Source organism: Panthera tigris, chromosome B4 (genome assembly GCF_018350195.1).
Source record: "Panthera tigris isolate Pti1 chromosome B4, P.tigris_Pti1_mat1.1, whole genome shotgun sequence".
Classification (NCBI taxonomy): domain Eukaryota; kingdom Metazoa; phylum Chordata; class Mammalia; order Carnivora; family Felidae; genus Panthera; species Panthera tigris.
In genome coordinates, this window is record NC_056666.1 from 36,921,396 (window position 1) to 36,944,554 (window position 23,159).

At 46.2% G+C, this 23,159-nt stretch overlaps 1 protein-coding gene and 1 pseudogene across 1 annotated transcript in view; one reads left to right on the forward strand and one right to left on the reverse strand.

Moving 5' to 3' along the window:
* The window catches only part of B4GALNT3 (beta-1,4-N-acetyl-galactosaminyltransferase 3), a 101,757-nt gene extending 86,500 nt beyond the window's left edge, over positions 1-15,257 (reverse strand). Inside the window, exons 1-2 of the mRNA XM_042993669.1 lie at positions 15,089-15,257; positions 14,011-14,041 (exon numbers count right to left, since the gene is read on the reverse strand). Of these exons, the coding sequence (XP_042849603.1) occupies positions 14,011-14,041; positions 15,089-15,257 (200 nt within the window). The remainder of the gene's footprint in view (positions 1-14,010; positions 14,042-15,088) is intronic.
* Positions 15,258-22,415: 7,158 nt separating this feature from the next.
* LOC102953456 lies at positions 22,416-22,895 on the forward strand (annotated as a pseudogene).
* The last annotated feature ends 264 nt before the right edge of the window (positions 22,896-23,159 follow it).

The window sequence follows — 23,159 nt, forward strand, 5'->3', positions numbered from 1 at the left end:
GGAATGAGTAATGGCGTGGTGTGCTGTAAAGAGCACTGCTCGGGCATCAGGGGTTCTGGGCCCAGCACTACTCTCCAGGCAGGTTGCTTAAAACTCTCCAGGCCTTAAATTCTGCATCGGTGAAATAAGGAGGTCGGGCAAACAGGTTACACTTTAAGAGGCAACTCAAATCACTTTATAGTGACTGTCTGCTGAGCTGTGTTGAGAAAGATCTTGAGACCTTCTTTTGGCTCAGTGGAAGAATTACATGCTCTCTTCAAAATGTCTGCCATTGGCCTGGAATAAGAAATGCAGGGGACGCCTGGGTGGCTCAGTGGGTTGAGTGTCTGACTTCAGCTCAGGTCATGATCTCACACTCCGTGAGTTCAAGCCCGGCGTCAGGCTCTGTGCTGACAGTTCAGATCCCAGAGCCTGCTTCATATTCTATGTCTCCCTCTCTCTCTGCCCCTCCCCTGCTCATGCTCTGTCTCTCTCTGTCTCAAAGATAAATAAAAACATTAAAAAAAAAAAAGAAAGAAAGAAATGCAGGTATTTTTCATCTCAGAATTTAAAAATCTCCAAGATCCATTCCTGTCCTGGAATCCTCTAGGATATGTGAAAGACAGCTCCTAAAAACCAATCAAATGAGAAACAAAGGGGCTTTAAAACTGAAGAAATGATTTTAAAAAATAGTAATTTAAAAAATGACAATAAAAATGATTTAAAAGTAATAATTTAAAAAATAGTGACAATAAAAAATTATTTTAAATTTATGTATGTATTTAGAGAGAGAGAGAGAGAGAGAGAGAGAGCATGAGCTGGGGAGGGGCAGAGAGAGAGGAACACAGAGAATCCCATGTAGGCTCCACACTGTCAGCGCAGAGCCCAACACAGGGCTCAAACCCTTGAACTATGAGATCACGACCTGAGCGGAAATCAAGAGTTGGAAGCTTAACAGAGTAAGCCACCCAGGTGCCACTAGAAGCTAACATTTATTAAACATTATGTATCCAGAACTGTTCTAAGTACTTTCTATGCATTATTTCACTAAACTGCCACAACAAAATGAGGTAGAACAATTAATGTTCCCATTTTACAGATAAGTAACTGGGGCATATTGAGGCTCAGTAACCTGTTTAATAAAGCACAGCTTACTGAGAATTGGAGCTAGGATTCAAATTCCAGTAGACTGACTTCAGAGAGTTGCTCTTCACCACTATGCTATGAGGAAGGAAGAAAAGGAGGAATAAAGACGCTGGCAGATGCATGGAAGACACAACAGCAACCTCAAAAGTTAAGGTAGAAAGGATGGCTGTGTCCATATGGAGGAAACATGGGCACAATGAAGCCTGTGCCAAGTCAATCCAAGTTCACTACCTGCCTCTTCCAAGCACTCCACTAATGCTTGCAAGCAGGATGAAGCAGATGGCCATGACCAGATTCTTGGAGCCATCATTGGCTTCTCTAACAACCCTAGTGGGAGTACATAAGACTAACCCAGATAAAGTAGAAATAAAAGAAAATGTTTAAAAGAACCAAAGAAAATATCAACTTTGAGTTTCAGACAACTTAAGTGCAAGAGAAGTTCCAAAAATGGTTAAGGTCAACTGGCATGGAAGTAAGAAAGCCTTCAGGGAATAGATGGGTTAAAAGCACAGGTAGAGCTTTGAAAAAGCAAGCATAAGGAATATCATGAGACTGGACAGCAGCATTCAAGAGTCTGGAAGAAGACAAGCTCAAGATGGAGGAAACACCAACTCTGGTTCTCCAAGGACAAGAAGTGACAGTGAAGCTATTGCTCTCTGGACGGTTACTTCCAGAGTTTATACACGCTGTTCTCTATCTCTTACCAGTGGGACTGCTTCCTGACTCTCTCTCCCACCTAACTTCCGTCCCCAGTAACTATAGTAAAGGGATTTAATTGGAAGGACATCCCCAAATCAATCAAACTCTGGGAAGTTACCATGTACCAGGTAGTGGACAAAGCACTCAAGCAGAATTCTTGGCTAGGGACCCATGGATAGGTGTCAGGGGCCTGTGTACGTCCCCAAAATAGCATGCAAAACATACGAGGGGGCAGGCAAATTTCTGGGGAGAGGATCCACACTTTCTTCATCAGATTCTACAAGGTATGCGAGCCACAAAAGGTTAAAAAACTCTGCACTAGGGAGACAACGGGGGAAAATGCCCAGGTCCAGCACTCTAGAAATTCACTATCCCGTGGGGGAAGACAAACACAGACATAAATAACTCTGATGCAAGGCAGACTTTGATAAGTGCACTAATGGAGGTAAAAAAAAAAAAAAAAAAAAAAAGCCATGAGGGAAGGGGAACAGGAGGGGAACAGAGGTTGATTCCAATTGCACTGTGGATAGGACATCCTCTCCCAGATCCTGGTTTTGGGATCCAAGTTTGTCCTGAGGAAAACCAACCACTACTACTTCTCCTCAGGCCCAGACAGAGCCTTTGATAGCCCCTCTTTCTCAGGTACTCCCAGTGGAAAACTGAGTCTAAGGCTGACTCTATTCCTGCCAGGGAGGTGAAAGAAGGACATTGTTTTCAGGACAATGGGAGGCAGTAGGAAGAAGACGCTCAACCTGAGACTGAGCAATGACTCCCTTCTACATTTTTCCCTCTTTAACCCAGTTCCCATTCTCTAAATTCCTGAGGTACTCACTCATTTTGTGCTCAAGCATGTCCTCTACCCCTAGTTGTCTATTTTAGGTAAGTCATTTCTCAGAGCACTCCCTCATTCTCCAAGCTCGTCTTTTCTCTCACCTCTGTGCCCAGAAATTTTGTGCCATTACCATGTTTCATTTTCTTCCAAGAACTAATCACCATCTGAAATTCTTTTGTTGATTTATGTGTTTATTATCTGTCTTTTTTTCATGAAATGTAAGCTCGATGACAGCAAAGGCTTTGAATTTCTGGTTCCCTTCAATATTCTAATACCTAGAACATTGTCTGGCACATTTGAAGGGTGCAATAAATATCTGTGGAATGAATGTCTCCTGTTCCACTGTATTCTCCTGCAGGACCAGCACAATATCATAGCCCCAGAGAGGAGAATGTACGGAGAAATGAAAGTACTTTTTACTCATGAGAACATCTTTTGAGGTGCTGATTGTGCAGAGCCACCCTTAAAATGATCAAGGCAGTGTAGCCAGAGAACCTCATGTGAAACCTACAACCCAACATTCTGTCACCTTCTACATCAATTTTACCACCAAATTCCATCACTTCTTTGACAGGTCTCAACTATTCTCTGTCACCCTTCTCAACTAGACACTCACTGCCCATACTTTAGGTCGCTGTGATAACTACCTGAGTGGTCCCTCTATTTCTAAGGCATCCTGCAAACTTCCAACAGTTTAATCTACCTATAATCATAGTTCCTAGGACATAAAAGGTATTCAACAAATGTCTGAAGGATCAAAGTAAAATCAGTGGATGAAAATAATAAAACACTGTGTTCATCACATCAAATCCCTGCTTTAAAAAATCTAGGGGCGCTTGGGTGGCTCAGTCAGTTGAGCGTCCGACTTCAGCTCAGGTCATGATCTCACAGTTTGTGAGTTCAAGCCCTGCGTTGTGCCCTGTGCTGACAGCTCAGAGCCTGGAGCCTGCTTCGGATTCTGTATCTCTCTCTCTCTCTGCCCTTCCCCTACTCGTGCTCTGTCTCTCAAAATAAACATTAAAAAAATTAAATTAAAAAAATTTATGTTGCTCCCCATCAAGTCCAAACTCAGCAGCCTGGCACATGAGACTCCAGTCATGTCACAACCGCTGTACCCACCTCATCTCCTTTTACCGTGTGAGCCTCTGTGCTACAGGATTACCTTTGCTTGTACATACAACTCCCAATAATTACAGGCCATTGGGGCTGCAAATGGTCTTAAAAATTCAAGCCAAACGACTCCTCTTTGGGAAATACAGTGAAATACTAAGAAATGGTGGACAAAATATGACAAACTTCTTTTTATTTACATAGTGAAGCATCCCATAAAGTAAGAGAAACCTCCAGCGGCCAAAAAATGAAGAACTGAGGGGTGCCTGGCTGGTCCAGTCAGTAGAGCATCTGACTCTTGATCTTGGGGTCGTGAGTTCAAGCCCCATGTTGGGCATAGAGTTTACTTAAAAAAAAAAAAAAAAATGAACTGAACATCACAGCAGCAAGCAGATACTAACACTCTGGCAGCTTCTTAGTTTGGGGAAACCAACAACTTTAGATAATAGATTATAAAAAATAAATTTGTTTTGGGGCGCCTGGGTGGCTCAGTCAGTTGAGTGTCTGACTTCGGCTCAGGTCATGATCTCGCAGTCTGTGAGTTCGAGCCCCGCGTCGGGCTCTGTGCTGACGGCTCAGAGCCTGGAGCCTGCTTCTGATTCTGTGTCTCCCTCTCTCTCTGCCCCTCCCCCATTCATGCTCTGCTCTCTCTCTCTCTGTCAAAAATAAATAAACATTAAAAAAATTTTTGTTTTAAGTTATTAAAACTGGAAGAATATAGTATTTAAATAGCATTTTAAAAGGAACTTGAAATAGAACCAAATAAAACTTACAGCTTTGAAAAATATAGTCATTGAATCAACTGAGAAAATGGGGTAATGCCTCCCTCTCGATTTCTCTTCCAAATTTTCTACCCTTCATTGGGCCTGTGCAGTTTCCCCTGCCTTCCCCTGGAAGTTGTTCACCTGAGATCTCCCCATCATCCTCTCCCTTTTTCCAGCCCCTCAACTCAGCCAAAACAAAAAAAGACAACCAAGAATTGAGACGCTCCATTAACACTTTGTCCCTGGTTCATGAGGGAATCCTCAATGTCCTCATTCTTCCTGCCAATCTTTGACTCAGAGGTGGTGGTGAGCGGAGTTAGGAGACCAGCTGTTTGGTGAGGGGAGGGTGTGCATGTGCACATGCCTGCATGCATCCATTTGAACCCAGGGTTGGCAGGCAGGGTGGAAAGGAGTGGATCAGAGGATTTGTAAGAAGATCTCAACAGAGAGGCCTTTAATCTTTGAGGCAACTGCTTGTGTGGAGACCATGTTGTCAGAAATGACCTTGGAGACCAAGTAGCCAGTAGCACTGGGATAGCTGCCACCTCTTAGTTCAGGCAACTGAGTCATGGAAGGTCAGGGCCAGAATGTCCCTTTGACCCCTTGGTGACACCAGAGAGGTTCCAAACCTACTCCTGAAAGAGGCATCTCCTTCCAAAGATTATGAAACTGAAGCCCTCTAAAGAAAAGGCACTTGGCCAAGGACCCTCGATAAGTCAGTTACAGAGCCAGGATTTAAACTATGATAACTGCCCAATGTTCCTGCCTTCCAGTCCTAGAAATCCTGAGTGCTACTCAGGGGCATGCAGCAGAGTGACAGGCTACCACTGCCAACTGCAGAGCTTGTGTGCCCTGACCATCCCCGACAGATCTCTCATTCTCAGCAAAATCCTTGACTTCTAGCCCACCCCTCCCACCCCCTAATGCAAATCTTTGCCAGGGATGGGGATAGAAAGATGGAGGCAGTGCTGAAGAAAAATAAGGGTGACTAAAAAATATGCATTTGCTGGCAGGTGCTGAACATGGATGGCCTGGGGACTGATGAGGACTGGGCACAGCTGGGACACGGACTGAGATGCTGAAGAAACACTGGCAAAGGGCTAGTTGAGGAATGTATCTATCCATTCCTGCCTGCCCAGCCATTTTCTAATTCCTACCTGACTGTAAACACTCAGGGGAAGTGATGGGACCAAACATTCATTGAGCTCTTAATATGTACAAGGCTTATGTTAAATCCAACTGGGCACCTAATATGTGCTGGGCTCACTAAATTCTTATTTAGTCATAAGAAAATCTCTACAGGGAAGGCATTATTGCCCCCGTTGCCCAGATGAAGCATCTGGGGCTTGAAAAGGACTAAGTACCTTATGCAAAGTCCTGCAACTAGTGAGTAACAGAGCTTGGATTTGAGCCCTGCCTCGTCTTCAAAGTCCATAATTTTTTCCAGGAACTATCAATGCTTTCTACCCCACTCAGTCCCCTACAAGAAAGTAAATGCTCCATAAACATTTTAGGTTTTAAAATGAATCACCGCTGCAGCCATTCAACATTGGGGAAAAAAATAAAAATTGAAAAATACAAAAAAAATTGAAAAATACACATCACTCGATTTCTGGTTATTTACATATCAAATCCTTGGTCTGTTTGGAATGTCATTTCTCTGTAACCACCCCACCTTTCTGTCTCTTTTTCCCTTCCTTGGGCCCTCTTCCCCGGTCTTGATACCACAAAGCACAATTCAACCTGCTATGGAGTAGGAAGCATGTATAGCCTCTGCTAAGCACCACAAGAACACAGTTTAAAAGAAGAAACTAGGGGCGCCTGGGTGGCTCAGTTGGTTGAGCATCCGACTTTGGCTCAGGTCATGATCTCACAGTTCGTGTTTGAGCCCCATGTCAGGCTTTGCGCTGACAGCACAGAGCCTGGAGCCTGCTTCAAATTCTGTGTCTCCCTCTCTTTCTGCCCCTCCCCTGCTCACGCATGCACGCACTCTCTCTCAAAAATAAACATAAATGAATGAATGAATGAATGAATGAATGAATGAATGAATGAAACTGGTAGAGGAGACAGATAACATCTCTTCCCTAAGCCTGTTTTCTCATCTATTAGTAAAGGGTTGGATCTCTGATGGTTGTGACTTTATGCTTCCATAAGCCACCTGTCTGGGCAGTGGCCACAGGTCTTCATGTGTATGGTCTCACCATTGGTCCAGCAGGGTGGGCATACAAGCTTGAGGTTCCTGGCCTTGTTGACCAGTCCCCTCAGTTGCTTTATCAGTAGTGATAGGGTGCCCCAAGCTTTATTGAATTTTCCTTGTATTTCTGTCACTATTTTTCACTGACACTGGCTAAGGCCCCAACATCTGTCAGTATATTCTAAGCTTTTAACGATACTCATAAAGAGGTGAGAATTTATTTCTGAATGTCGTTCAACTTTTCAGCACCTAAATAAGCTAAAGACAAAAATAAAAAAAGATCAGGAAAATTATTTTTTGGCTTTTTTATCTAGAATTCTTGTTTAAGGTATTCCAGAATCCAGCATCTGGTTATCACAGCTTATTACACTTTATTTTTTTCTTTTCAACAATCTCTAGATCAAAGTAGTGGGATTACAGGTGAGTTTTAATTTCTTCTTCATGTTTTTATATATACCACAGCACTTATATTGATTTCTTTTATGCCTTTGCTTCAGAAAAAGTTAAAGTGGTTTACAAGGATCATAGAATATAAGATGACATAAACTAGAAGTCATTGTGGGGTGAAAAGAAAAAATAAAGGTATAGGCATAAAATTGATACTAAAAGGCAGGTCACAAAGCCTTTTACACTTTTTTCAGGCCAACTAAAAATTGAATTCTAAAGTCTTCTAGTAACCAACACAAAGGAAAATACCTGGTGGTTATACAATTTATATGGACAATAAAAAAGTTGCTCAAAAGAAACATAGCTATTTCTCTCTCTCTTTTTTTAAGATTTTATTTTTTGGGCATCTGGGTGGCTCAGTCAGTTCGGCACCTGACTTCAGCTCAGGTCATGATCTGGCCGCGGTTCTCAAGTTCGAGCCCCACGTGGGGCTCTCTATTTTAGTGGCAGAGCCTGCTTCAGACCCTCTGTCTCTGCTCTCTGCCCCTGCCCTACCAGTGCATGCACGCTCTCTCTCTCAAAGATAAATAAACATTAAAAAAAAAAAAAAAAAGTTGGGGAGACTGAGTGCTCAGTCAGTTAAGCGTCCGACTTTAGCTCAGGTCATAATCTCTTATTTCGTGAGTTCAAGCCCTGCATCAGCCTCTACACTGACAGTGCAGAGCCTGCTTGGGATACTCTCTCTCTCCCTCTCTCTATATCCCTCCCCCACTGACACCCTTTCTCTCGTTCTCAAAATAAATAAATAAATAAACTTAAAAATGTATATTTTTTAAGTAATTTCTCCACCCAACCTGGGGCTCGAACCCACAACCCCTAGATCAAGGGTCACATACTCCACTGACTGAGCCACCCGGCTACCCCCTAATGGACAGTTTCATAGGGCTAGATCGCATAGCATTTAGGCTCTTGGTCTTCATTGGCCACTCCTTAAGTTATTTGTATCAGTTGTATTGGGGTACCTACAGCACAAGAAAGTAATTTTACAGGAGTTAATGTGTTCTAGATACACAGCTGTCATCTGGCATGATGAACATGCATTATTTTTGTAATCATAAATATTAACTTTAAAATAAAGCACATATTTTTCTACACAAAGCATAAAAATAAGCTAAGTTATTCAGTCTGTCCTTGTGATAGTGACTGACAGGGAATTCAAGGAGTGCTTCTGAAGTACTGGTAATATTCCGTTTCTTCATCAGGGTGCTCGTTACACAGGTATGTTCAGTTTGTGAAAATTCAAGCTGTACACTTATATGTGTACTTTCTTTATATGTGCACTTTCCTGAACATATAAGATACTTCAGTGAAAAGTTACAAACAAAACAAAACAAAACAAAACACACACACATACACACACCCACACACACACACAGAGCCAGGGACCACAAGGACAATTTGTATCCTTATTGTCTAAAAAAAAATTGGTTTAAGGGCACCTGGGTGGCTCAGTCTGTTAAGCGTCCAACTCTTGATTTCGGCTCAGGTTGTGATCTCGCTGTTCATGAGATTGAGCCCCAAATTAGGCTCTGTGCTGACAGTGTGGACAAAGCCTGCTTGGGATTCTCTCCCTCCCTCTCTCTCTCTGCTCCTGCCCCACCCGCACGTGCTCACATGCATGCTCTCTCTCTCAAACTTAAAAAAATTTTTTTAAGTTGGCTAGTAAAGAAATTTTTTAAAATTTAGCATAAAAAATAAATTACATACAAAAATATCACAAGGATAAAAATAATATTCATTCTTGCTTGTCTCATGGATACTTCTAACATTGAAAGCAGCACTTGTTAGAACCTAAAAGTCTGCAAAAATTTCAAGAGCTATCCATCATGGTTTGCTCAGAATATATAACATGTTCAGCCCAACGCCCTTTATATACACCATCCAAACTGTTCTCACCTCTTCCAGTAGTATTTTTTTTATATTGGGTAACATATAAATCTATTAATTGTGGATCACACGATTAAAAGGGTCTGAAAGCTCAGCTATACAGTTGGCCTGGTTTAGACCTCACCATCCTTGGATATAAGTAAAAGTGTTCGTGGAAAATAAAAGGGTAGGTTTTGAGACTGGTGGAACTTGGTACAGAACGAGACTCCAAGAACAGCCTCTAGGCCCCCTTCCAAAGCAAATTCTGCTATGGCGGCTGCTCCGCTCTGCTCCATAAAGCTCAGCACTAGAGGGCAAGACCAGGCTCTGTGGCCTGGAAAATTACTGCAGTGCAAGTACCAGCAGCTCCTAAAACCAGCACAGAAGTGGTTGCTTCAGAAGACCTCATGCTACAAAGCAGTTATAACCATGAAGGGCATCTGAACAACTCCCAGGACAGGGAGTGGTAAGTAGCCTTAGCACCCCTGAGCAGGTGAATGGCACCTCAACTTGGACTGAGGGTCCCTGGCTGGCGTGGACAGGAGAGGTGGCGAGGTGTTTTGCTGCAATTCGCCTGGTCATGTCAGAAGGAGAATGGAAGAGACCACGGAAAGGAGAGGCCAAGTCTGGGTAAGGTCTCCTACTGCCACATACGGCGTTCCAGGTACAGACCGCACTGGGTCCAAAGAAAACACACTTATGTAAAAAAGCATCGATGGCTTAATTCTTACCTTTTGCATATGTGTTGAAAGGCTATTGTTGTTTATATGTATTATGGTACAAGGAACAAGAATTCCTAGGTTCTATTCTTGGACTGGTCACTGATAAACAAAGTATCTGCCAGTGGAAAATATCAGGTGCTTGGAAATTCGGAGCTTACCATCCATAACCAGGAGGTATTTATTCAAGTGCCTAGTGTGTGCCCAGAATTGGATAGTGATTTCAAGATGCACACAACAGCCAGGTGGCCAGGATGGCAGCATAAAGAGACACAAGTAGGACGCAGGAACAGGAATCAGAGGTGCCACGGGAATGAAGGGCAGTCCAGCCAGCGCAGCATGAAACACAGTCCCAGGCCACCCGGAGGACAGGAAGCAGTTGTGCTTCCCTTCAACACTTACCTCTGCCTGAGCGTCAACCCTCAGCCACACCATCCCTGCTGTGCCCACACATCGGTCTCATTTGCTTCTCCTTCTCTGTCTGCCTGCATCTCAGGTTAGTGTTCAGCCCTGAGTTACCTCTGCTACTAGAGGGTCTGTATCCTTTCCAGGTCAGAATGGCTGTGGTAACCCTGACCCCAGGAGCTGACATCTGTGGGTGTGCCTGTTTCAGCCCATTCAAAGTCAATCAGAAATCACAAGGGCCAACCAGAGAGATGTGTTGCAGATTTAAGGCAGCAAAAGCCGATTAATTCCTGGGCTTGAGAATACTTTGGGGTTCAGCAGGTAAACCTGGCACTAAAACGGAGACATACCAGACCCGGCCTTGTGAGATCTAGAAAGAGGCTGGTGCATGCTATCATTCTGCCCTGGCTCTGTGCCCAAATGCAATCTCTTGGCTCCAGCAACAAGTTAGTCCCAGCAGTAGGTCAATTATAGAGCAAAGAACCTAGAAAACATTTTAGTCCAGACCTCTGCCCTCAGGCAGGATTTAGCTAATCCAATCTGAACAAATGGGTATAACTTGTTAAAACCTGCCAGAATGGAGAGTCTTTAACTTCCAATAATAGTCTGTTCCCAGGGCTGCTTTTCAGCTGGTACACACCAGTACAGCTGTACCAGTTACTAAAATTCAGAAATACTTTTTTTTTAATTTTTTTTTAACATTTATTCATTATTGAGAGACAGAGCACAAGCATGGGACGGGCAGAGAGAGGGGAGACACGGAATCCGAAGTAGGCTCCAGGCTCCGAGCTATCAGCACAGACCCCGACGCGGGGCTCAAACCCACGAGCGGTGAGATTATGACCTGAGCTGACATTGGACACCCAACCGACTGAGCCACCCAGGTGCCCCAAAATTCAGAAATACTTATGAACATGTTGGTATACAGTGAGTGCCCCAAGCCCTCTGAATGTCCCACTACCACCCTAACCTGTCCCCAGGAGAGCTTCATGACTCAGCAGCTAAAGGGTTAATGCCAGCCACAGCAAGGGACCTTCAGTACCCTGTTTGTTCACGCATCATCCATACTAAAGTATCATAACACTGTTTTACCCTTGCCGGTTCCATCCTATAATGCTACCTACCCTATTCTAAAACTTTCAACTGCTTTTTCTTATCTACTGAAAAAATACCAGTCTTTGAGGTTGTTATTCAAAGTCTTTCATAATATAGCACCATCCTATATTCTCCCTCCTACTCTCTGCTTCATCAAACCCAGATGCTCAACATTCCCGAACATTAACTTTTCCTTGGTCTTTGTTTACCCTGCTTTCTGCCTGGAATGGCCTTCTCTTTCCATATCCATTAAAATCTTACCAACTCCTCAAGATCTCCTGCAATGTCACCACTTGCATGAAGTATTAGCTGAAAGCACCACATCCCATTTCCAGAAGTGTCACAGCAACATCTAGATTCTATATTTGTAAAACTTAATGATTGTTTCATATTACGATTATTTTTATATATGCACCTGAACTCTCCCTAGAGACAGCTGTTGAGAGGGCAGAAACCATAATCTAGTCATCATTATATCTAAGCGACCTAGCACAATGCCTTGCTCGAGGTATGTGCTAAATAAATATTTGTTTAAATGAGTGAGTGAACAGCTCTAATTCTTTTGTCCAAGGGACCCATTTTCTATCTGTTAAAGATTTGGGTTGTTTTTCTCTAAAGTTACTCCAATTGTGGTTGTATCTCTTTCTACATATGGAGCCCAAATTGCACATCATCCATATCTTAAACTACTGGGTTATTCCGTGAAGATGAAGCAGGAAGCATGCTCCCCTGTCATTACTTTGCCACCCTGGAGTTTGTGACTGCCATTTCTCCATACACTTCTTCCAGCATCAGATCAATGTACCCGTCACACAGGGACAGGCAAATGAAAGGTTCTTGGTAAAGGAGGCTGGCCTTAACAGATGACAGGAAGGCTGATGGTAGAGTGAGTTGGCAGGGACTGCTAGAGAAAGGAGGCAGGGTGGCTTGTTGGGAAGCAGAGCCAAGATGGGACTCTGGTTGCTGTGGTCAAGGCCACGGATGCAGTCCTGGGAGGGAAGTTTTATTGCCCTGGTTGTTGTTGGTATGCCAGGGTGTAAAGGAGGGAATGCTAGCAAGACTTTCCTTACCTCTATTTTTAAATTCCTCCTCCCCTGCTCTCCCTCCAGGGGAAGAGTTCTGAGCTGGGAGTAAGACCTACAGGACAAGAGGGGACTTTGATGAAAGATGTCTGGGCTTCTTTAAAACAAAGAAGGATGGGAAACAAGGAGCCAGAAACCACAGCCACTGTTTAAATCTCATTCCAAAAGGAAATTCAGGAAAAAGTAGAATACAATGGGACAGCCCAGCATGAAAACACCCTGCACAGCAGATAGGTTTCGGGGTTCTAAGAGGCTGAGAAGAGGAAACAAATGACCCATCAGTACCCAGGCTTGGGCTCTCTTTAAAAATGATAGTTGGGGTGGTACCTGGTTGACTCAGTCAGTTGAATGTCTGACTTCAGCTCAGGTCATGATCTCGTGGTGAGTTGGAGCCCCATATCGGGCTCACTGCTGTCAGACTGTCAGTACAGAGCCCGCTTCGGATACTTTGTCCCCCTGTCTGTGCCCCTCCCCTGCTTGTGCGCTCCCAAAAATAAATAAATATATATATTTTTAAATGATGGTTAGAGAAATAAAGACATTGCTGAATTGGAAGCTAAGAACATTTTTCTGGGGAAGGGTCAGTTTGGGAAAGGAAACAAAGATTAAGGAAACCCAGTTGGGGGGGGGAGGGTGCCTGGCTAGCTCAGTCTGTAGAGCACATGACTCTTGCTTTCAGGGTTGTGAGTTTGAGCCCCACACTGGGTGTAGAGCTTACTTAAAAATAAAATTTAAAAAAAAAAAAAAAAGGAAACTCAGTCAGAGAGTTAAGATTCATCTAGAAGGGAAACCAAACAGACCCAAAGAATTGATAGCCAAGGATGAGAAAGACAACAGGAGTTAGAAATCAGGAGCCAGCATGTGAGATTACGATGATGGCAAACTAGTTCTGGTCTCCAAGGAGAAAGCACACTTAAGGTAAGGAAAAAGTGTATTGGGGGGTGGGAGGGAAGGAAGGGACATCATTAACTTCAGGGTCACAAAGCAACTGCTTTCCTCTGTTTTTAATCTGTGCAGAGGATCCCCCTGGTTACCATATTAACAAAATGGTAGCCACATTGAGAAGGGGTGTCCCAAGGAGAGAAGGGAGATCCTTTCCCAGGGCCTCCCACCTGCACACACTACAACTGGGCATGCCCACTTGGGACTGAGTGGCCACAGTATAGAAGAGTAGGCTCACTCTGTGTTTCAGAGGAAAGAACAAGGCTCAGGGGAGGGAAGAACAAGCTATGGGAAAGCAAATTTTGGCCATCAGAAGAACTCTCCAATTTGGAGCTGTGGGGCTAAGGCTAAGCAGAGCTGTCTTCATGATGTGCTGAGCTCTCTTGCACTGGAAAGGCTCAAGCAGGAAAGATCACACGATCTAAGCATCCAGACTCCAAGGGACCCTGGAGATCATTTAGTCTAACTTTCTCCTACCTGAGAAGCTGTCATTTTCCCCATGATCCTCCAACTAGCTAGTGGCAGAACCAGGATTGGAACCCCAGTCTCTTAACTCACAGCCAGAATTACTTCAACAGAGAGGTTCTGCCGTAAATATATGTCTCTACCCTGAACCAGCTCAATTACTGACCTCAGTAATTCCCTCTCTTTGGCCACTGGAGGAGGCAAAGCACCACACCCAACTCTTGCAGAGCAGTTGACACAAGGACCTGTCCAAGCACCTTCTCACCGCAATGTCATCACCACACCTTCACAACTTCCTGAAAGCGGGAAGTGAAGGTATGGAAGACAATGTGCTAGAACTCCTCAGGCTTGGGCAGGGAACCGCCTCATCTGGGAGTTTCTCCACTCCTTTTTCCTGCCATTACTGTCCTTTTACAGTCCCTGACACTTTCAGAGTTTTACTCTGTTAGCTCCATCAACAGTACATTGAAAATAACTTCGGATGGCCAGGCTGTTGAATTAAAACGAGGAAGAGGTCTTTCCCTCCCATTTCCCTAGGAGGAAACTGAGGCACAGAAAAATTAACTGGCTTTGTCTAAGTTAAAAAGAGGAGTAGGAATCTAACTACTGCCTGGTCCACCGTGTCGTGCATTGTCTCCAAGAGCAGGGTCTGGAGAGTTTAGTAGGTTCTGCAGCGTTCCAAGGAGAGCTTCGCATAACTAGTTGGAGGGACTGCCAGAACGAGGAGAGGGGTCGGCTCAGTAAGGAAGAGGAAGGGCCTGGGAGGGGGGCGGCGTAGGGGAAGGGGGAGGTGAGGGGGGCCTCGGAGGTATGGTTAAAATAAAGAACCCCAGAAAGCGCATCAGGACTGGAAACGGAGCAAGCCACAGAGAAGGCGCTGAGCAAAGTTTGGGCCGCGCTAACCGGAGCGCGCCGCCTCGGCTGACACCGGCGGAGGGCACCCAGGGCACAAATCCCCAGCCCGCGCGTGGACCGCGCGTTTGTCTCGCTGGGGGGCTGCAAGCCGAGCGCTCTGGATGGAGGTGCCCGGCTTCTCGGCCGGCATCCCCGCGGGGCGGGCGGGAGCCTCTCTCCCCGCCGTCCTCCTAGGGGAGCAGCGAGCAGCCCCAAGGATGTCCCCGGCGGGCAGGCCCGGGCTCGGAACTCGGCGACCGGCCCCCCACGCCCCCCTTCCTTCCCGGAGTAGGCAGCCGGGCGGCGCCGGGCACCTGGACACGAAAATGAGTTGGAAACCAGGTCTGAGCATGAGAGGCGGGTCTCCCCAAAGCGGGGGCCACCGTTCGTGTCTCCCCCCACCTCCCCCCCACCTCCGCGCCCTCCCCGTTCCCCCCGGCGCTACTTACTCCGGTTCAGGGGGTTCCCGCCGACCTGGGCCGACGCCACCAGCTCCAGATAGAGAGTCCAGAGCCCCACGGACACCAGGGCGAGCGCCAGCAGCAGCCGGAAGCGCCTCCGCAGCAGCTTGACCGGGCGCAGGAGCAGCAGGAGAAGCGCGGCCCGGGGGCTCCCCATGGCGCGGCGCCCCGGCGGCCGCCGCCAGCGCTGGCTGCTCCGCACCCAGCCCCCGCCCCCCGGCCGGGCCCAGTGCCCCCGGCGCACGGCGGCCCAGCCGCAGCCCCTGCCCAGCGTCTCAGGGCTGCGCGGAGGCCGTGTCTCCCGGCCGCTCTCCAGCCGGGCGCCGGCTCATGCTCCGCGCGCGAGGAGTCCCTCCGGCTGCGCGGGCGCCTCGCGCCGCCTCTCAGGTCTCTCTCGGCGAGCCGAGCCGGCGCCTCCTCCCCCGAGTGTCCTCCGCGTCCGGCTCTCCTCTCCACTCCTCTCCTCGTCGCAGGCTCGCAGCCGCCCGCCCTCCCTCCCTCCCGCCTCCTCGCCCGCTCGCCGGCGCTCACACTCTGCCCACAGGCAGGCTTCCCCTAGGTGCGCGCCGGCCCGCCTCTCCTCCGCTGCCTCCCGCTCCGGCTCTTTCTCCCAGCTCTGGGCGCGACCGCACTCCCACCTGTCCCGCCCCCGCCCAGGCCCCGCCCCCGGGGCACAGGTGGACTCCGCCCCTGAGAAGCCCCAGGAAGAGGGGAGAGCCCCTCTGGGCGGCGAGAGATGCGGCCAGAGATTGGCGCCACCGCCAGCTCGGGACGTTTGGGGTGTAGGAGGGGGCCAGTTCTGATCCGAAACTGGTGTGATCGAGGGCAACTGAGGTACCGCCCAGGCATTTGGTGGTGGTGCGCCCCAAGCCGAAGTGAAGTAGAAACTGGGTAGAAGCGGGGTGGGGGAGTGGGGGAGAGGTCATGCTGGGGAAGAGTTGGGGGTACCGCCTGAGGCTTGACTCCAGGACCTTTCGTGGCCCGTGACGACCCTACTTCCTACTTTAGGTATCAAGAGTAGGCATGATATTAGTTGGAAGGCAATGACCACTGAACTCCGTCAGTTTCTTCCTCCAGGTTGGATCTGAACACCCTTCTGTCCCAGACTCAACCACATCAACAAGAGATGCTGGGGAAGTTGTATGTACCCCAGACTGAACTCCAAATGGTTTCTCCCAGACTGGGATGAAAGAGCTGTTAGGGGAGAGTAGATGGAGCGTTCTAAAGAAGAATTAAAAATAAAACAGAAAGGGACTCAGAATTGAAAAGATCATCAAGATATTCTGTGTTCCAGTTCTCTGCCTTCCGGCAGGTAAAATAATTATTATCTGATTTAAGGGAGATAATTGAGGTCCAGGGGAGCAGAGTTGCCTAAGGACAGTCAACAGGTAATAGTGCAGTTTTCTTTTCCACTCTCCTGGGGGAAATGGTCAGGAGACTATGAAAGAAATGAAGGATCAGAAGCATTCCCGGATATTTTTTTTAAGTTTGTTTGTTTGTTTGTTTGTTTGTTTATTTATTTATTTATTTATTTTGAGAGAGAGAGAGAGAGAGAGAGAGAGAGGAGGAGGAGGGAGGTGGGATAGGGTAGAGAGAGACAGGGACTCGGACCATGAGATCATGACCTGAGCTGAATTCAAGAGTCAGATGCTTAACCAACGGAGCCACCCAGGTGCCCCTTTTCCCAGATATTTTTAAATCAGACCGACAACATGCAAATAGTGTTCCAAGACAGAAGTTCACAGAATTGAGTACTGTGTTTCCCCTTCTCACTGCTAACACTTTAGTTGGATGCTCAATAGTCCACTAATCTTTAGGGACTGTTGTACTTTTCCCAATTAGCCCCCAACCCCCAACATACTCTCCACTACCACCAGATAGTCTTTATAAAATTCTTTTACATATTCATACCCTTGCTCAAAAATATTTAATGGCTTCTTAGTGCTTACTGATTAAAATGCAAACTGTAAATCTGTAATTCAAGGCTTTCCAAAACCTTTTCCAACTTTATATGACCAATGAAACATGCTTTAGCTAAAATGAATTCATTCACCACGCTCCAATACATTTTGTTTTTTAGTTGGTCAAGTTTGGCCTTTGCTTCAAGGTCCATTTCAGGCTCTATGAAGTTTTCTTGGACCAGCCCAGTCTTGAACAACCCCATCCTGCTTGGAGCTTTAGTAGAACTGACACCCTGCCCCACCCACTGATACGTACAGACTCCCCAACCTCACTGTGAGGCTCCAAAAGTGGGAAATTTGCCTTCTCAATATGGACCACAAAGTCCATTTTAGCATTCATTAATGTTTGAGGAGCAAACATCCCTCAGAACTTTCGGTATACTTCGTTTAAAAAAGGTGGATCTGAAGAACAATTCTCTCACAGTAGCCCAAGAAAATGTCTGCAAAGTTCCAAACCATAGATGTGACATTTCCCATGCTCTTTTCTCTCTCCAAAAGACTGAGAGACAGGAGCAGCCAGTGTGGACAAGCTTGGCTGAGGCAGGTGGGAGGTGATCAGGGTCTCGGTAAATAGAGCCTTTCTCTCTCTGTTTCTCTCTCTCTTTTTCTCTCTTATTGGGAGCAACCAGACTGGCTGTTAGGCTGAGTCACTTTCAGGACTTTGTGATGGAAACAGGTGGCAGCCCTGCCACAATCTTCTCTTCAAAACTAGCCCTCCTGGGAGAACACATACAACCACTTCCATCAACCAAACCCTTGAACTATTATGTGGGAACTGGGAGAGATATAACACAGAGAGCATGCCATTTAGTCTAGGAGAAAAGATATTCCATAGAAAAAGAGATCTAACAACATAAAGGCTGATTTTCTGGTCCAAACAGTGAATTCCAAAGAAATTCAGAAAAGGAAAGAGATCACTTTGCGTACCTCAGTTCTTTGCCCTCCTCTTCCCACTCTATGTTCTTATACCTTAAAGAGATCATTTCTGGGGCATCTGGCTGGCTCAGTTGGAAGAGCATGCAGCTCTTGATCTTGGGGTCATGAGTTCAAGACCCACATTAGGTGTAGAGATTACTTACAAAAAAATGAATAGATCATTTCTTTCTCTACTTATGGTGAGAAGGTGCAGGGGTAGGCAGGGATAAGGAGGGTGGGAAACCTTGTGGCTCTCTCTCCCTCTTCTGTCTCTTTCCTGCTGTGGTTACCTCCCCGGCACAGAGATATCCCTCACCCCCAGAGTCTGCTTTCAGACTGCTTGCTCCAAATCCCTTTTGACTCCTAACATCACAGCAAGGCAGCAGCCAGACTTTGAGACCCAAATTCTTTTTTCAATCAATTGAGCTGGCTGTCATTCTCCCTGAGGTCCAGAGCTAAGTATATAGGTTGAGGTATAATTTTAGTGGCACAATATTGCCGCCAATGTCTGTTCATTGTCATGTCAATTTAACTGGATGCTCACTCGTTCTTCTGATGGTTTTCACTGTCCTTTTGCTCTCTCACTTCAGCCCTGGCACCTGTCTAGAATACCCCAGGGTCACATTGCAAAACCACACCTGAAAAGGAAAATCATTTCCATCATGCCCACCCTCTGATGGGGTGGGCTCTGGTCTCCGGCTTGGCTAGAATGTCAGCATCAGGTCAAGCCCCAAATTTCTTCTCCCAAATTACAGAAGCTTTGTGAGAGAGGTCAGTCTAAGCTTTCTAAAATAGGCCAAGGTTAGCACAGGGACCAGAAAATTCTGGTTTGTAGAGAATTCAAAAGGGAATTGTGTGCAGTGACGAGTAGGTGTGGTGGCAGAACTCTTGTGTCCGAAGCAATTCTTATTCTAGTCATAGGGATGTAGCATATACTGAGTGAATCCCATGATCCTGGGGCCACCCTTTCCATTTCCTCAAACCTGACACCTACAGGATAATGTGGCAACTTGAGCTTAGAGAACAATTTCATGTCTTTATCATATGTGTTTTATTTCTCACAACCACATTAGAGTAGTAGGAAAAGTATTTTCCTCTATTTATGAACTGCACAAGCCTCAGTTTCTTCAAGGTGATCTGCACCAAGTTCACATAAACAGTAAGTGATGGAATCAGAACTAGAACCAGATTGTTAGCCTCTGGTTCTCTCTCCCTCGTATCCAGAGCACTCCTTCTCTGGCCTGACCTTCCATACTTCCTTCTGCCCATACAGACCCTCACTCTTGTTTTTCACTTCCGGAGCTTCTCTGCTATTCAAAAGTATTTCATGGAGATATCTTGGTAGTGGAAATTCTTTTCTTTTTTTAAATGTTTATTTATTTTTGAGACAGAGAGAGACAGAGCATGAACAGGGGAGGGTCAGAGAGAGGGAGACACAGAATTGGAAGCAGGCTCCAGGCTCTGAGCCATCAGCCCAGAGCCCGACGTGGGGCTCGAACCCACGGACCATGAGATCGTGACCTGAGCCGAAGTCGGACGCTTAACCGACTGAGCCACCCAGGCGCCCCTTGGTAGTGGAAATTCTGATGATAAATCAGTGAGGGTTTCTGGACCATCACTAAGTCAATGTCTTAGGCTGTGAAGTGGGGAGGAATGAGTTCCTTCACTTTGAGAGAATTCCTAAGAGAGAACAGTGCTGAAGCTATCTCCCAGTGCCATGGCCCTCTCGGCAAGCATTTATTTATCTCTTTCAACTCACGTAAAACATCTGTGTTTATAGGTTTCACTAGTTCCATTTTACAGATAAGGAAATGGGCTCAGAGATGTTTAATATCTGGTTCAAGGTGATGTAGTGACCTGTGTCTTAAATGGAACTCAAACTCAGGCTTACTAACTTCAGAGCCAATGCCTTTTTTTTTTTTTCCCCTTTGCACATATTTCCCTGGAAGTTCCCCTGGAGCAATATATTCACCCTGGAAACTCTGAGCTCACTCTCAGCACATCCATAACTCACCGAGCCACATGATAATTCTTCTCATTCTCCCCCTTCCCAACCCTCACCAATGCTTCCTGCTCTTCTCTTTACAGAAGAAGTCACTTTTTCCTCTCTCTTCCTTCCATGAGTCCCATCTTTTACAAGACTTTCTGCAGTTTGCTCCTTTGGAGACTAGTCCCGGGAGAAAGTGGAAACCCTCACTGAATGCTTCTTATTGGATATTCCTCTGGATTTCCAGTGCAGTTGGGGCCTTCTCTCTGGATGATAGAAAGAATTGTATGAACTAAGCCCCAAGCCTTAGTTTCTCTACATTTGTGGTCCTAAATAATTTTGCATACTGGATTGGGAAACAGATGAACATTTATACCATCTTTATAGAAGAATATGTACAAGATCGCATCATAGAGAGTCAAATGAACCAGATGAAGAGAGTCAAAGAAAAGATGAACAGAGGGCAGAGATGTTATGCTGAAGTACCAGAACAAAGCTCCTTGGCTTTCAGGAAAGATCCCGGGCGATTCACATACTGAGAGCTATGACTTCATCTCCCTCCCAAGCAAATGAGTTCTTCATTCTATCTGTCGCAAATGCAAGGCATGACCCAGACCAGAACTATATGCTTCAAAGCTTAAATTTGGCATCTATTGCTAGGTTTTGCTTCCCTTTCCAGTGTGCAGTGTAAATGCCTCCAAATTACTACCACTTGTCTTCCTTCCTTCTTCCCCCAGGGAAAAGGATTCTCTAGCAAGTCAACGGACAATTACCCAAGTCAAAAAATTAACTTTGACTTGTTCACGCTTTTCCACAGAGTAGTAGCAATATTCCCCTCCACTCAGATTTGCTTTGTTGGCTGGGAGACCCACAAGGAGAAAGGGTGAACAGTGCTCTTCATTGCTCATTAGTTGGTGCTGAAACAGAGGCTAAATGAGCCTTCCCTGAAGCTCCACCTCCAGTCTCTTTGACAACTAATTCCCACTAGAATGACAGTCTCTCCTGTCTGCATCCTGCAATCTGCTACTACAGATAATGGTCAGGAACTTTGTAGCTGAAGTTAAGGCATAGTGACCCCCAGTTCTGGGTAGCTTCTGCCTCATTCCCACGTCCTGGGAATGTTTGATGTCTAAGAGCTCTGTGGCTCGCCATGGTGCTTGGTGCTTTAGTACCTCTCGGTGAACTCTTGGTGCTTTCTTCTCTTCTCCCAAGACACAACCCACATGGTTGGTCCCCACAAGCATGAACACACACAGGTGTACACACGCTCCCCTTTGGGGGGCTGTACAGATGGTAGACTCAGAGGCAGCTTTCTGGCATGACTTAGCTCTCTGGCACCACCTTCTGCAGCATGGAGGGTGTTCTCAGCATTTTCAGAACACGCTGTAGGTCTCTAAGCCTCTGGGAGAGACTGGATTTCCTACCTCTATTCTTTCATCCTGAAGAAACTCTTCCATATACAGCTATCACTCCAGACTTCCCAGCTTCTCAAATCCCTAACAGGGCTTGCCAGTGACCACATCTGTTCTACGACTCTACAACCTGTACTCCTCCTATAGCATCCTGCCCAGAAGTCATTCAATAAACACTCTGTAACAACGGAAAATGTTCTTACTCCCCTGCCTCCTCTTCAGCCCACTCATTTAAGGATGTCTTCCTCTATTAAAGCAAAAGCAAGAACACAGATGTTCCTTCCCATGCCTCAAACACAAGTGAATCCACTCACCTGCTGGGAATGCTGCAGGCAACCCAGGCAAGTGCTTGGCACGGTTGGATGAACCTCCCTTATGGCTTTGCTAGGGAAGAACAATGATCCTAATGGCCAGTACATGTGCAGAGTGCTACAAAACAGCTCCAGTGCTCAAACCCCAGACAGACTTTCTGAAAAACTTCTTTGTCTAAGTTCATAGGTCCAGGCTATAAACTCTGGTGAGAGAACCCCAGCCATGCCACTTAACACTCAATCACTGTGGCATCTCAGCAGCATGTCTCCGTTTCCAGACGGCGATGCTGGGCACTGATGAGAGTCAGAACTGTTGGTTTCGGGTTTCTCAGCCATGTTATCTAAGGACCGGCTGCTTGGGATTTGATCAGGGCTGGTTTGGGAGAGAGGCAGACGCCGTCTTTTCCCCAGAACAGACTACCCTTTGAGCTCTGCCGCCACCCGGGCTGGGGATGGAAGAAAGAAAACAAAAATCCTCACTGTATGTGGTTCTCCGGAATTTAACTTGGCTCTGGAGAGGGAAAATTAAAGAGCAACACTGCTCATCCACTCTCAACGCCCTCTGCAGGCAGCAAAGCCCATTAGCACTGAGGCTTGTCAGGACTGGGAAGGCATTGGGGTGAGGACAAGGTCAATTTCTCTCCCATCTCCTCCCTAGGCCAACACTAAGGTGTTCAGTAGGGAAGTCTGATTTAAAGTCCCTTTACAAGAACCAGCCCTTTCACAAAGATGGCACTGAAGACAGAGAAGGAAGCCCCTGACCCTCCCAAAGCTGAAGCCAAAGCAAAGGCTTTGAAGGCCAAGAAAGCGGTGCTAAAAGGGTCCACGGTCACAGGAAAAAAAAGATCCGCATGCCACCTACCTTTTGATGGCTCAAGACACTGTGTCTTCAAAGGCAGCCCAAATAGCCAGGAAAGAGCGCCCCCAGGGGAAACAACCTTGACCATTATGCCATCATCAAGTTCTCGCTGACCACTGAGTCAGCCGTGAAGAAAATAGAGGACAACCACACACTTGTCTTCATTGTGGATGTCAAGGCCAACAAGCACCAGATCCAACAGGCTGTGAGGAACCTCTATGACATTGACGTGGCCAAGGTCAACACCCTGGTCAGGCCCAATGGAGGGAAGAAGACATATGTTCCACTGGCTCCTGACTATGACGCTTTGGATGTTGCCAACAAAATTGGGATCATCTAAACTGAGTCCAGCTGGCTAAATCTAAATATAAATTTTTTCACCATAAAAAAAAAAAAATAATGAAGTCAGTTTCCAAGAATCAATTGAGACAGAACGTTCTCATCAGGCTAAGCTATGAAGAAAGGAGAGAAACCCAGTCTAGTGATTTGGGACAAGGACAGCGCAACTAGTCATGTGATGAGATTTTTTTGTTTTGTTTTCCTGGCCCTTCATATATTCACTGCATACGTGGTGTGGGTGTGGTGTAGTGTAGGGTGGTCAGGGTGGGTGTTGG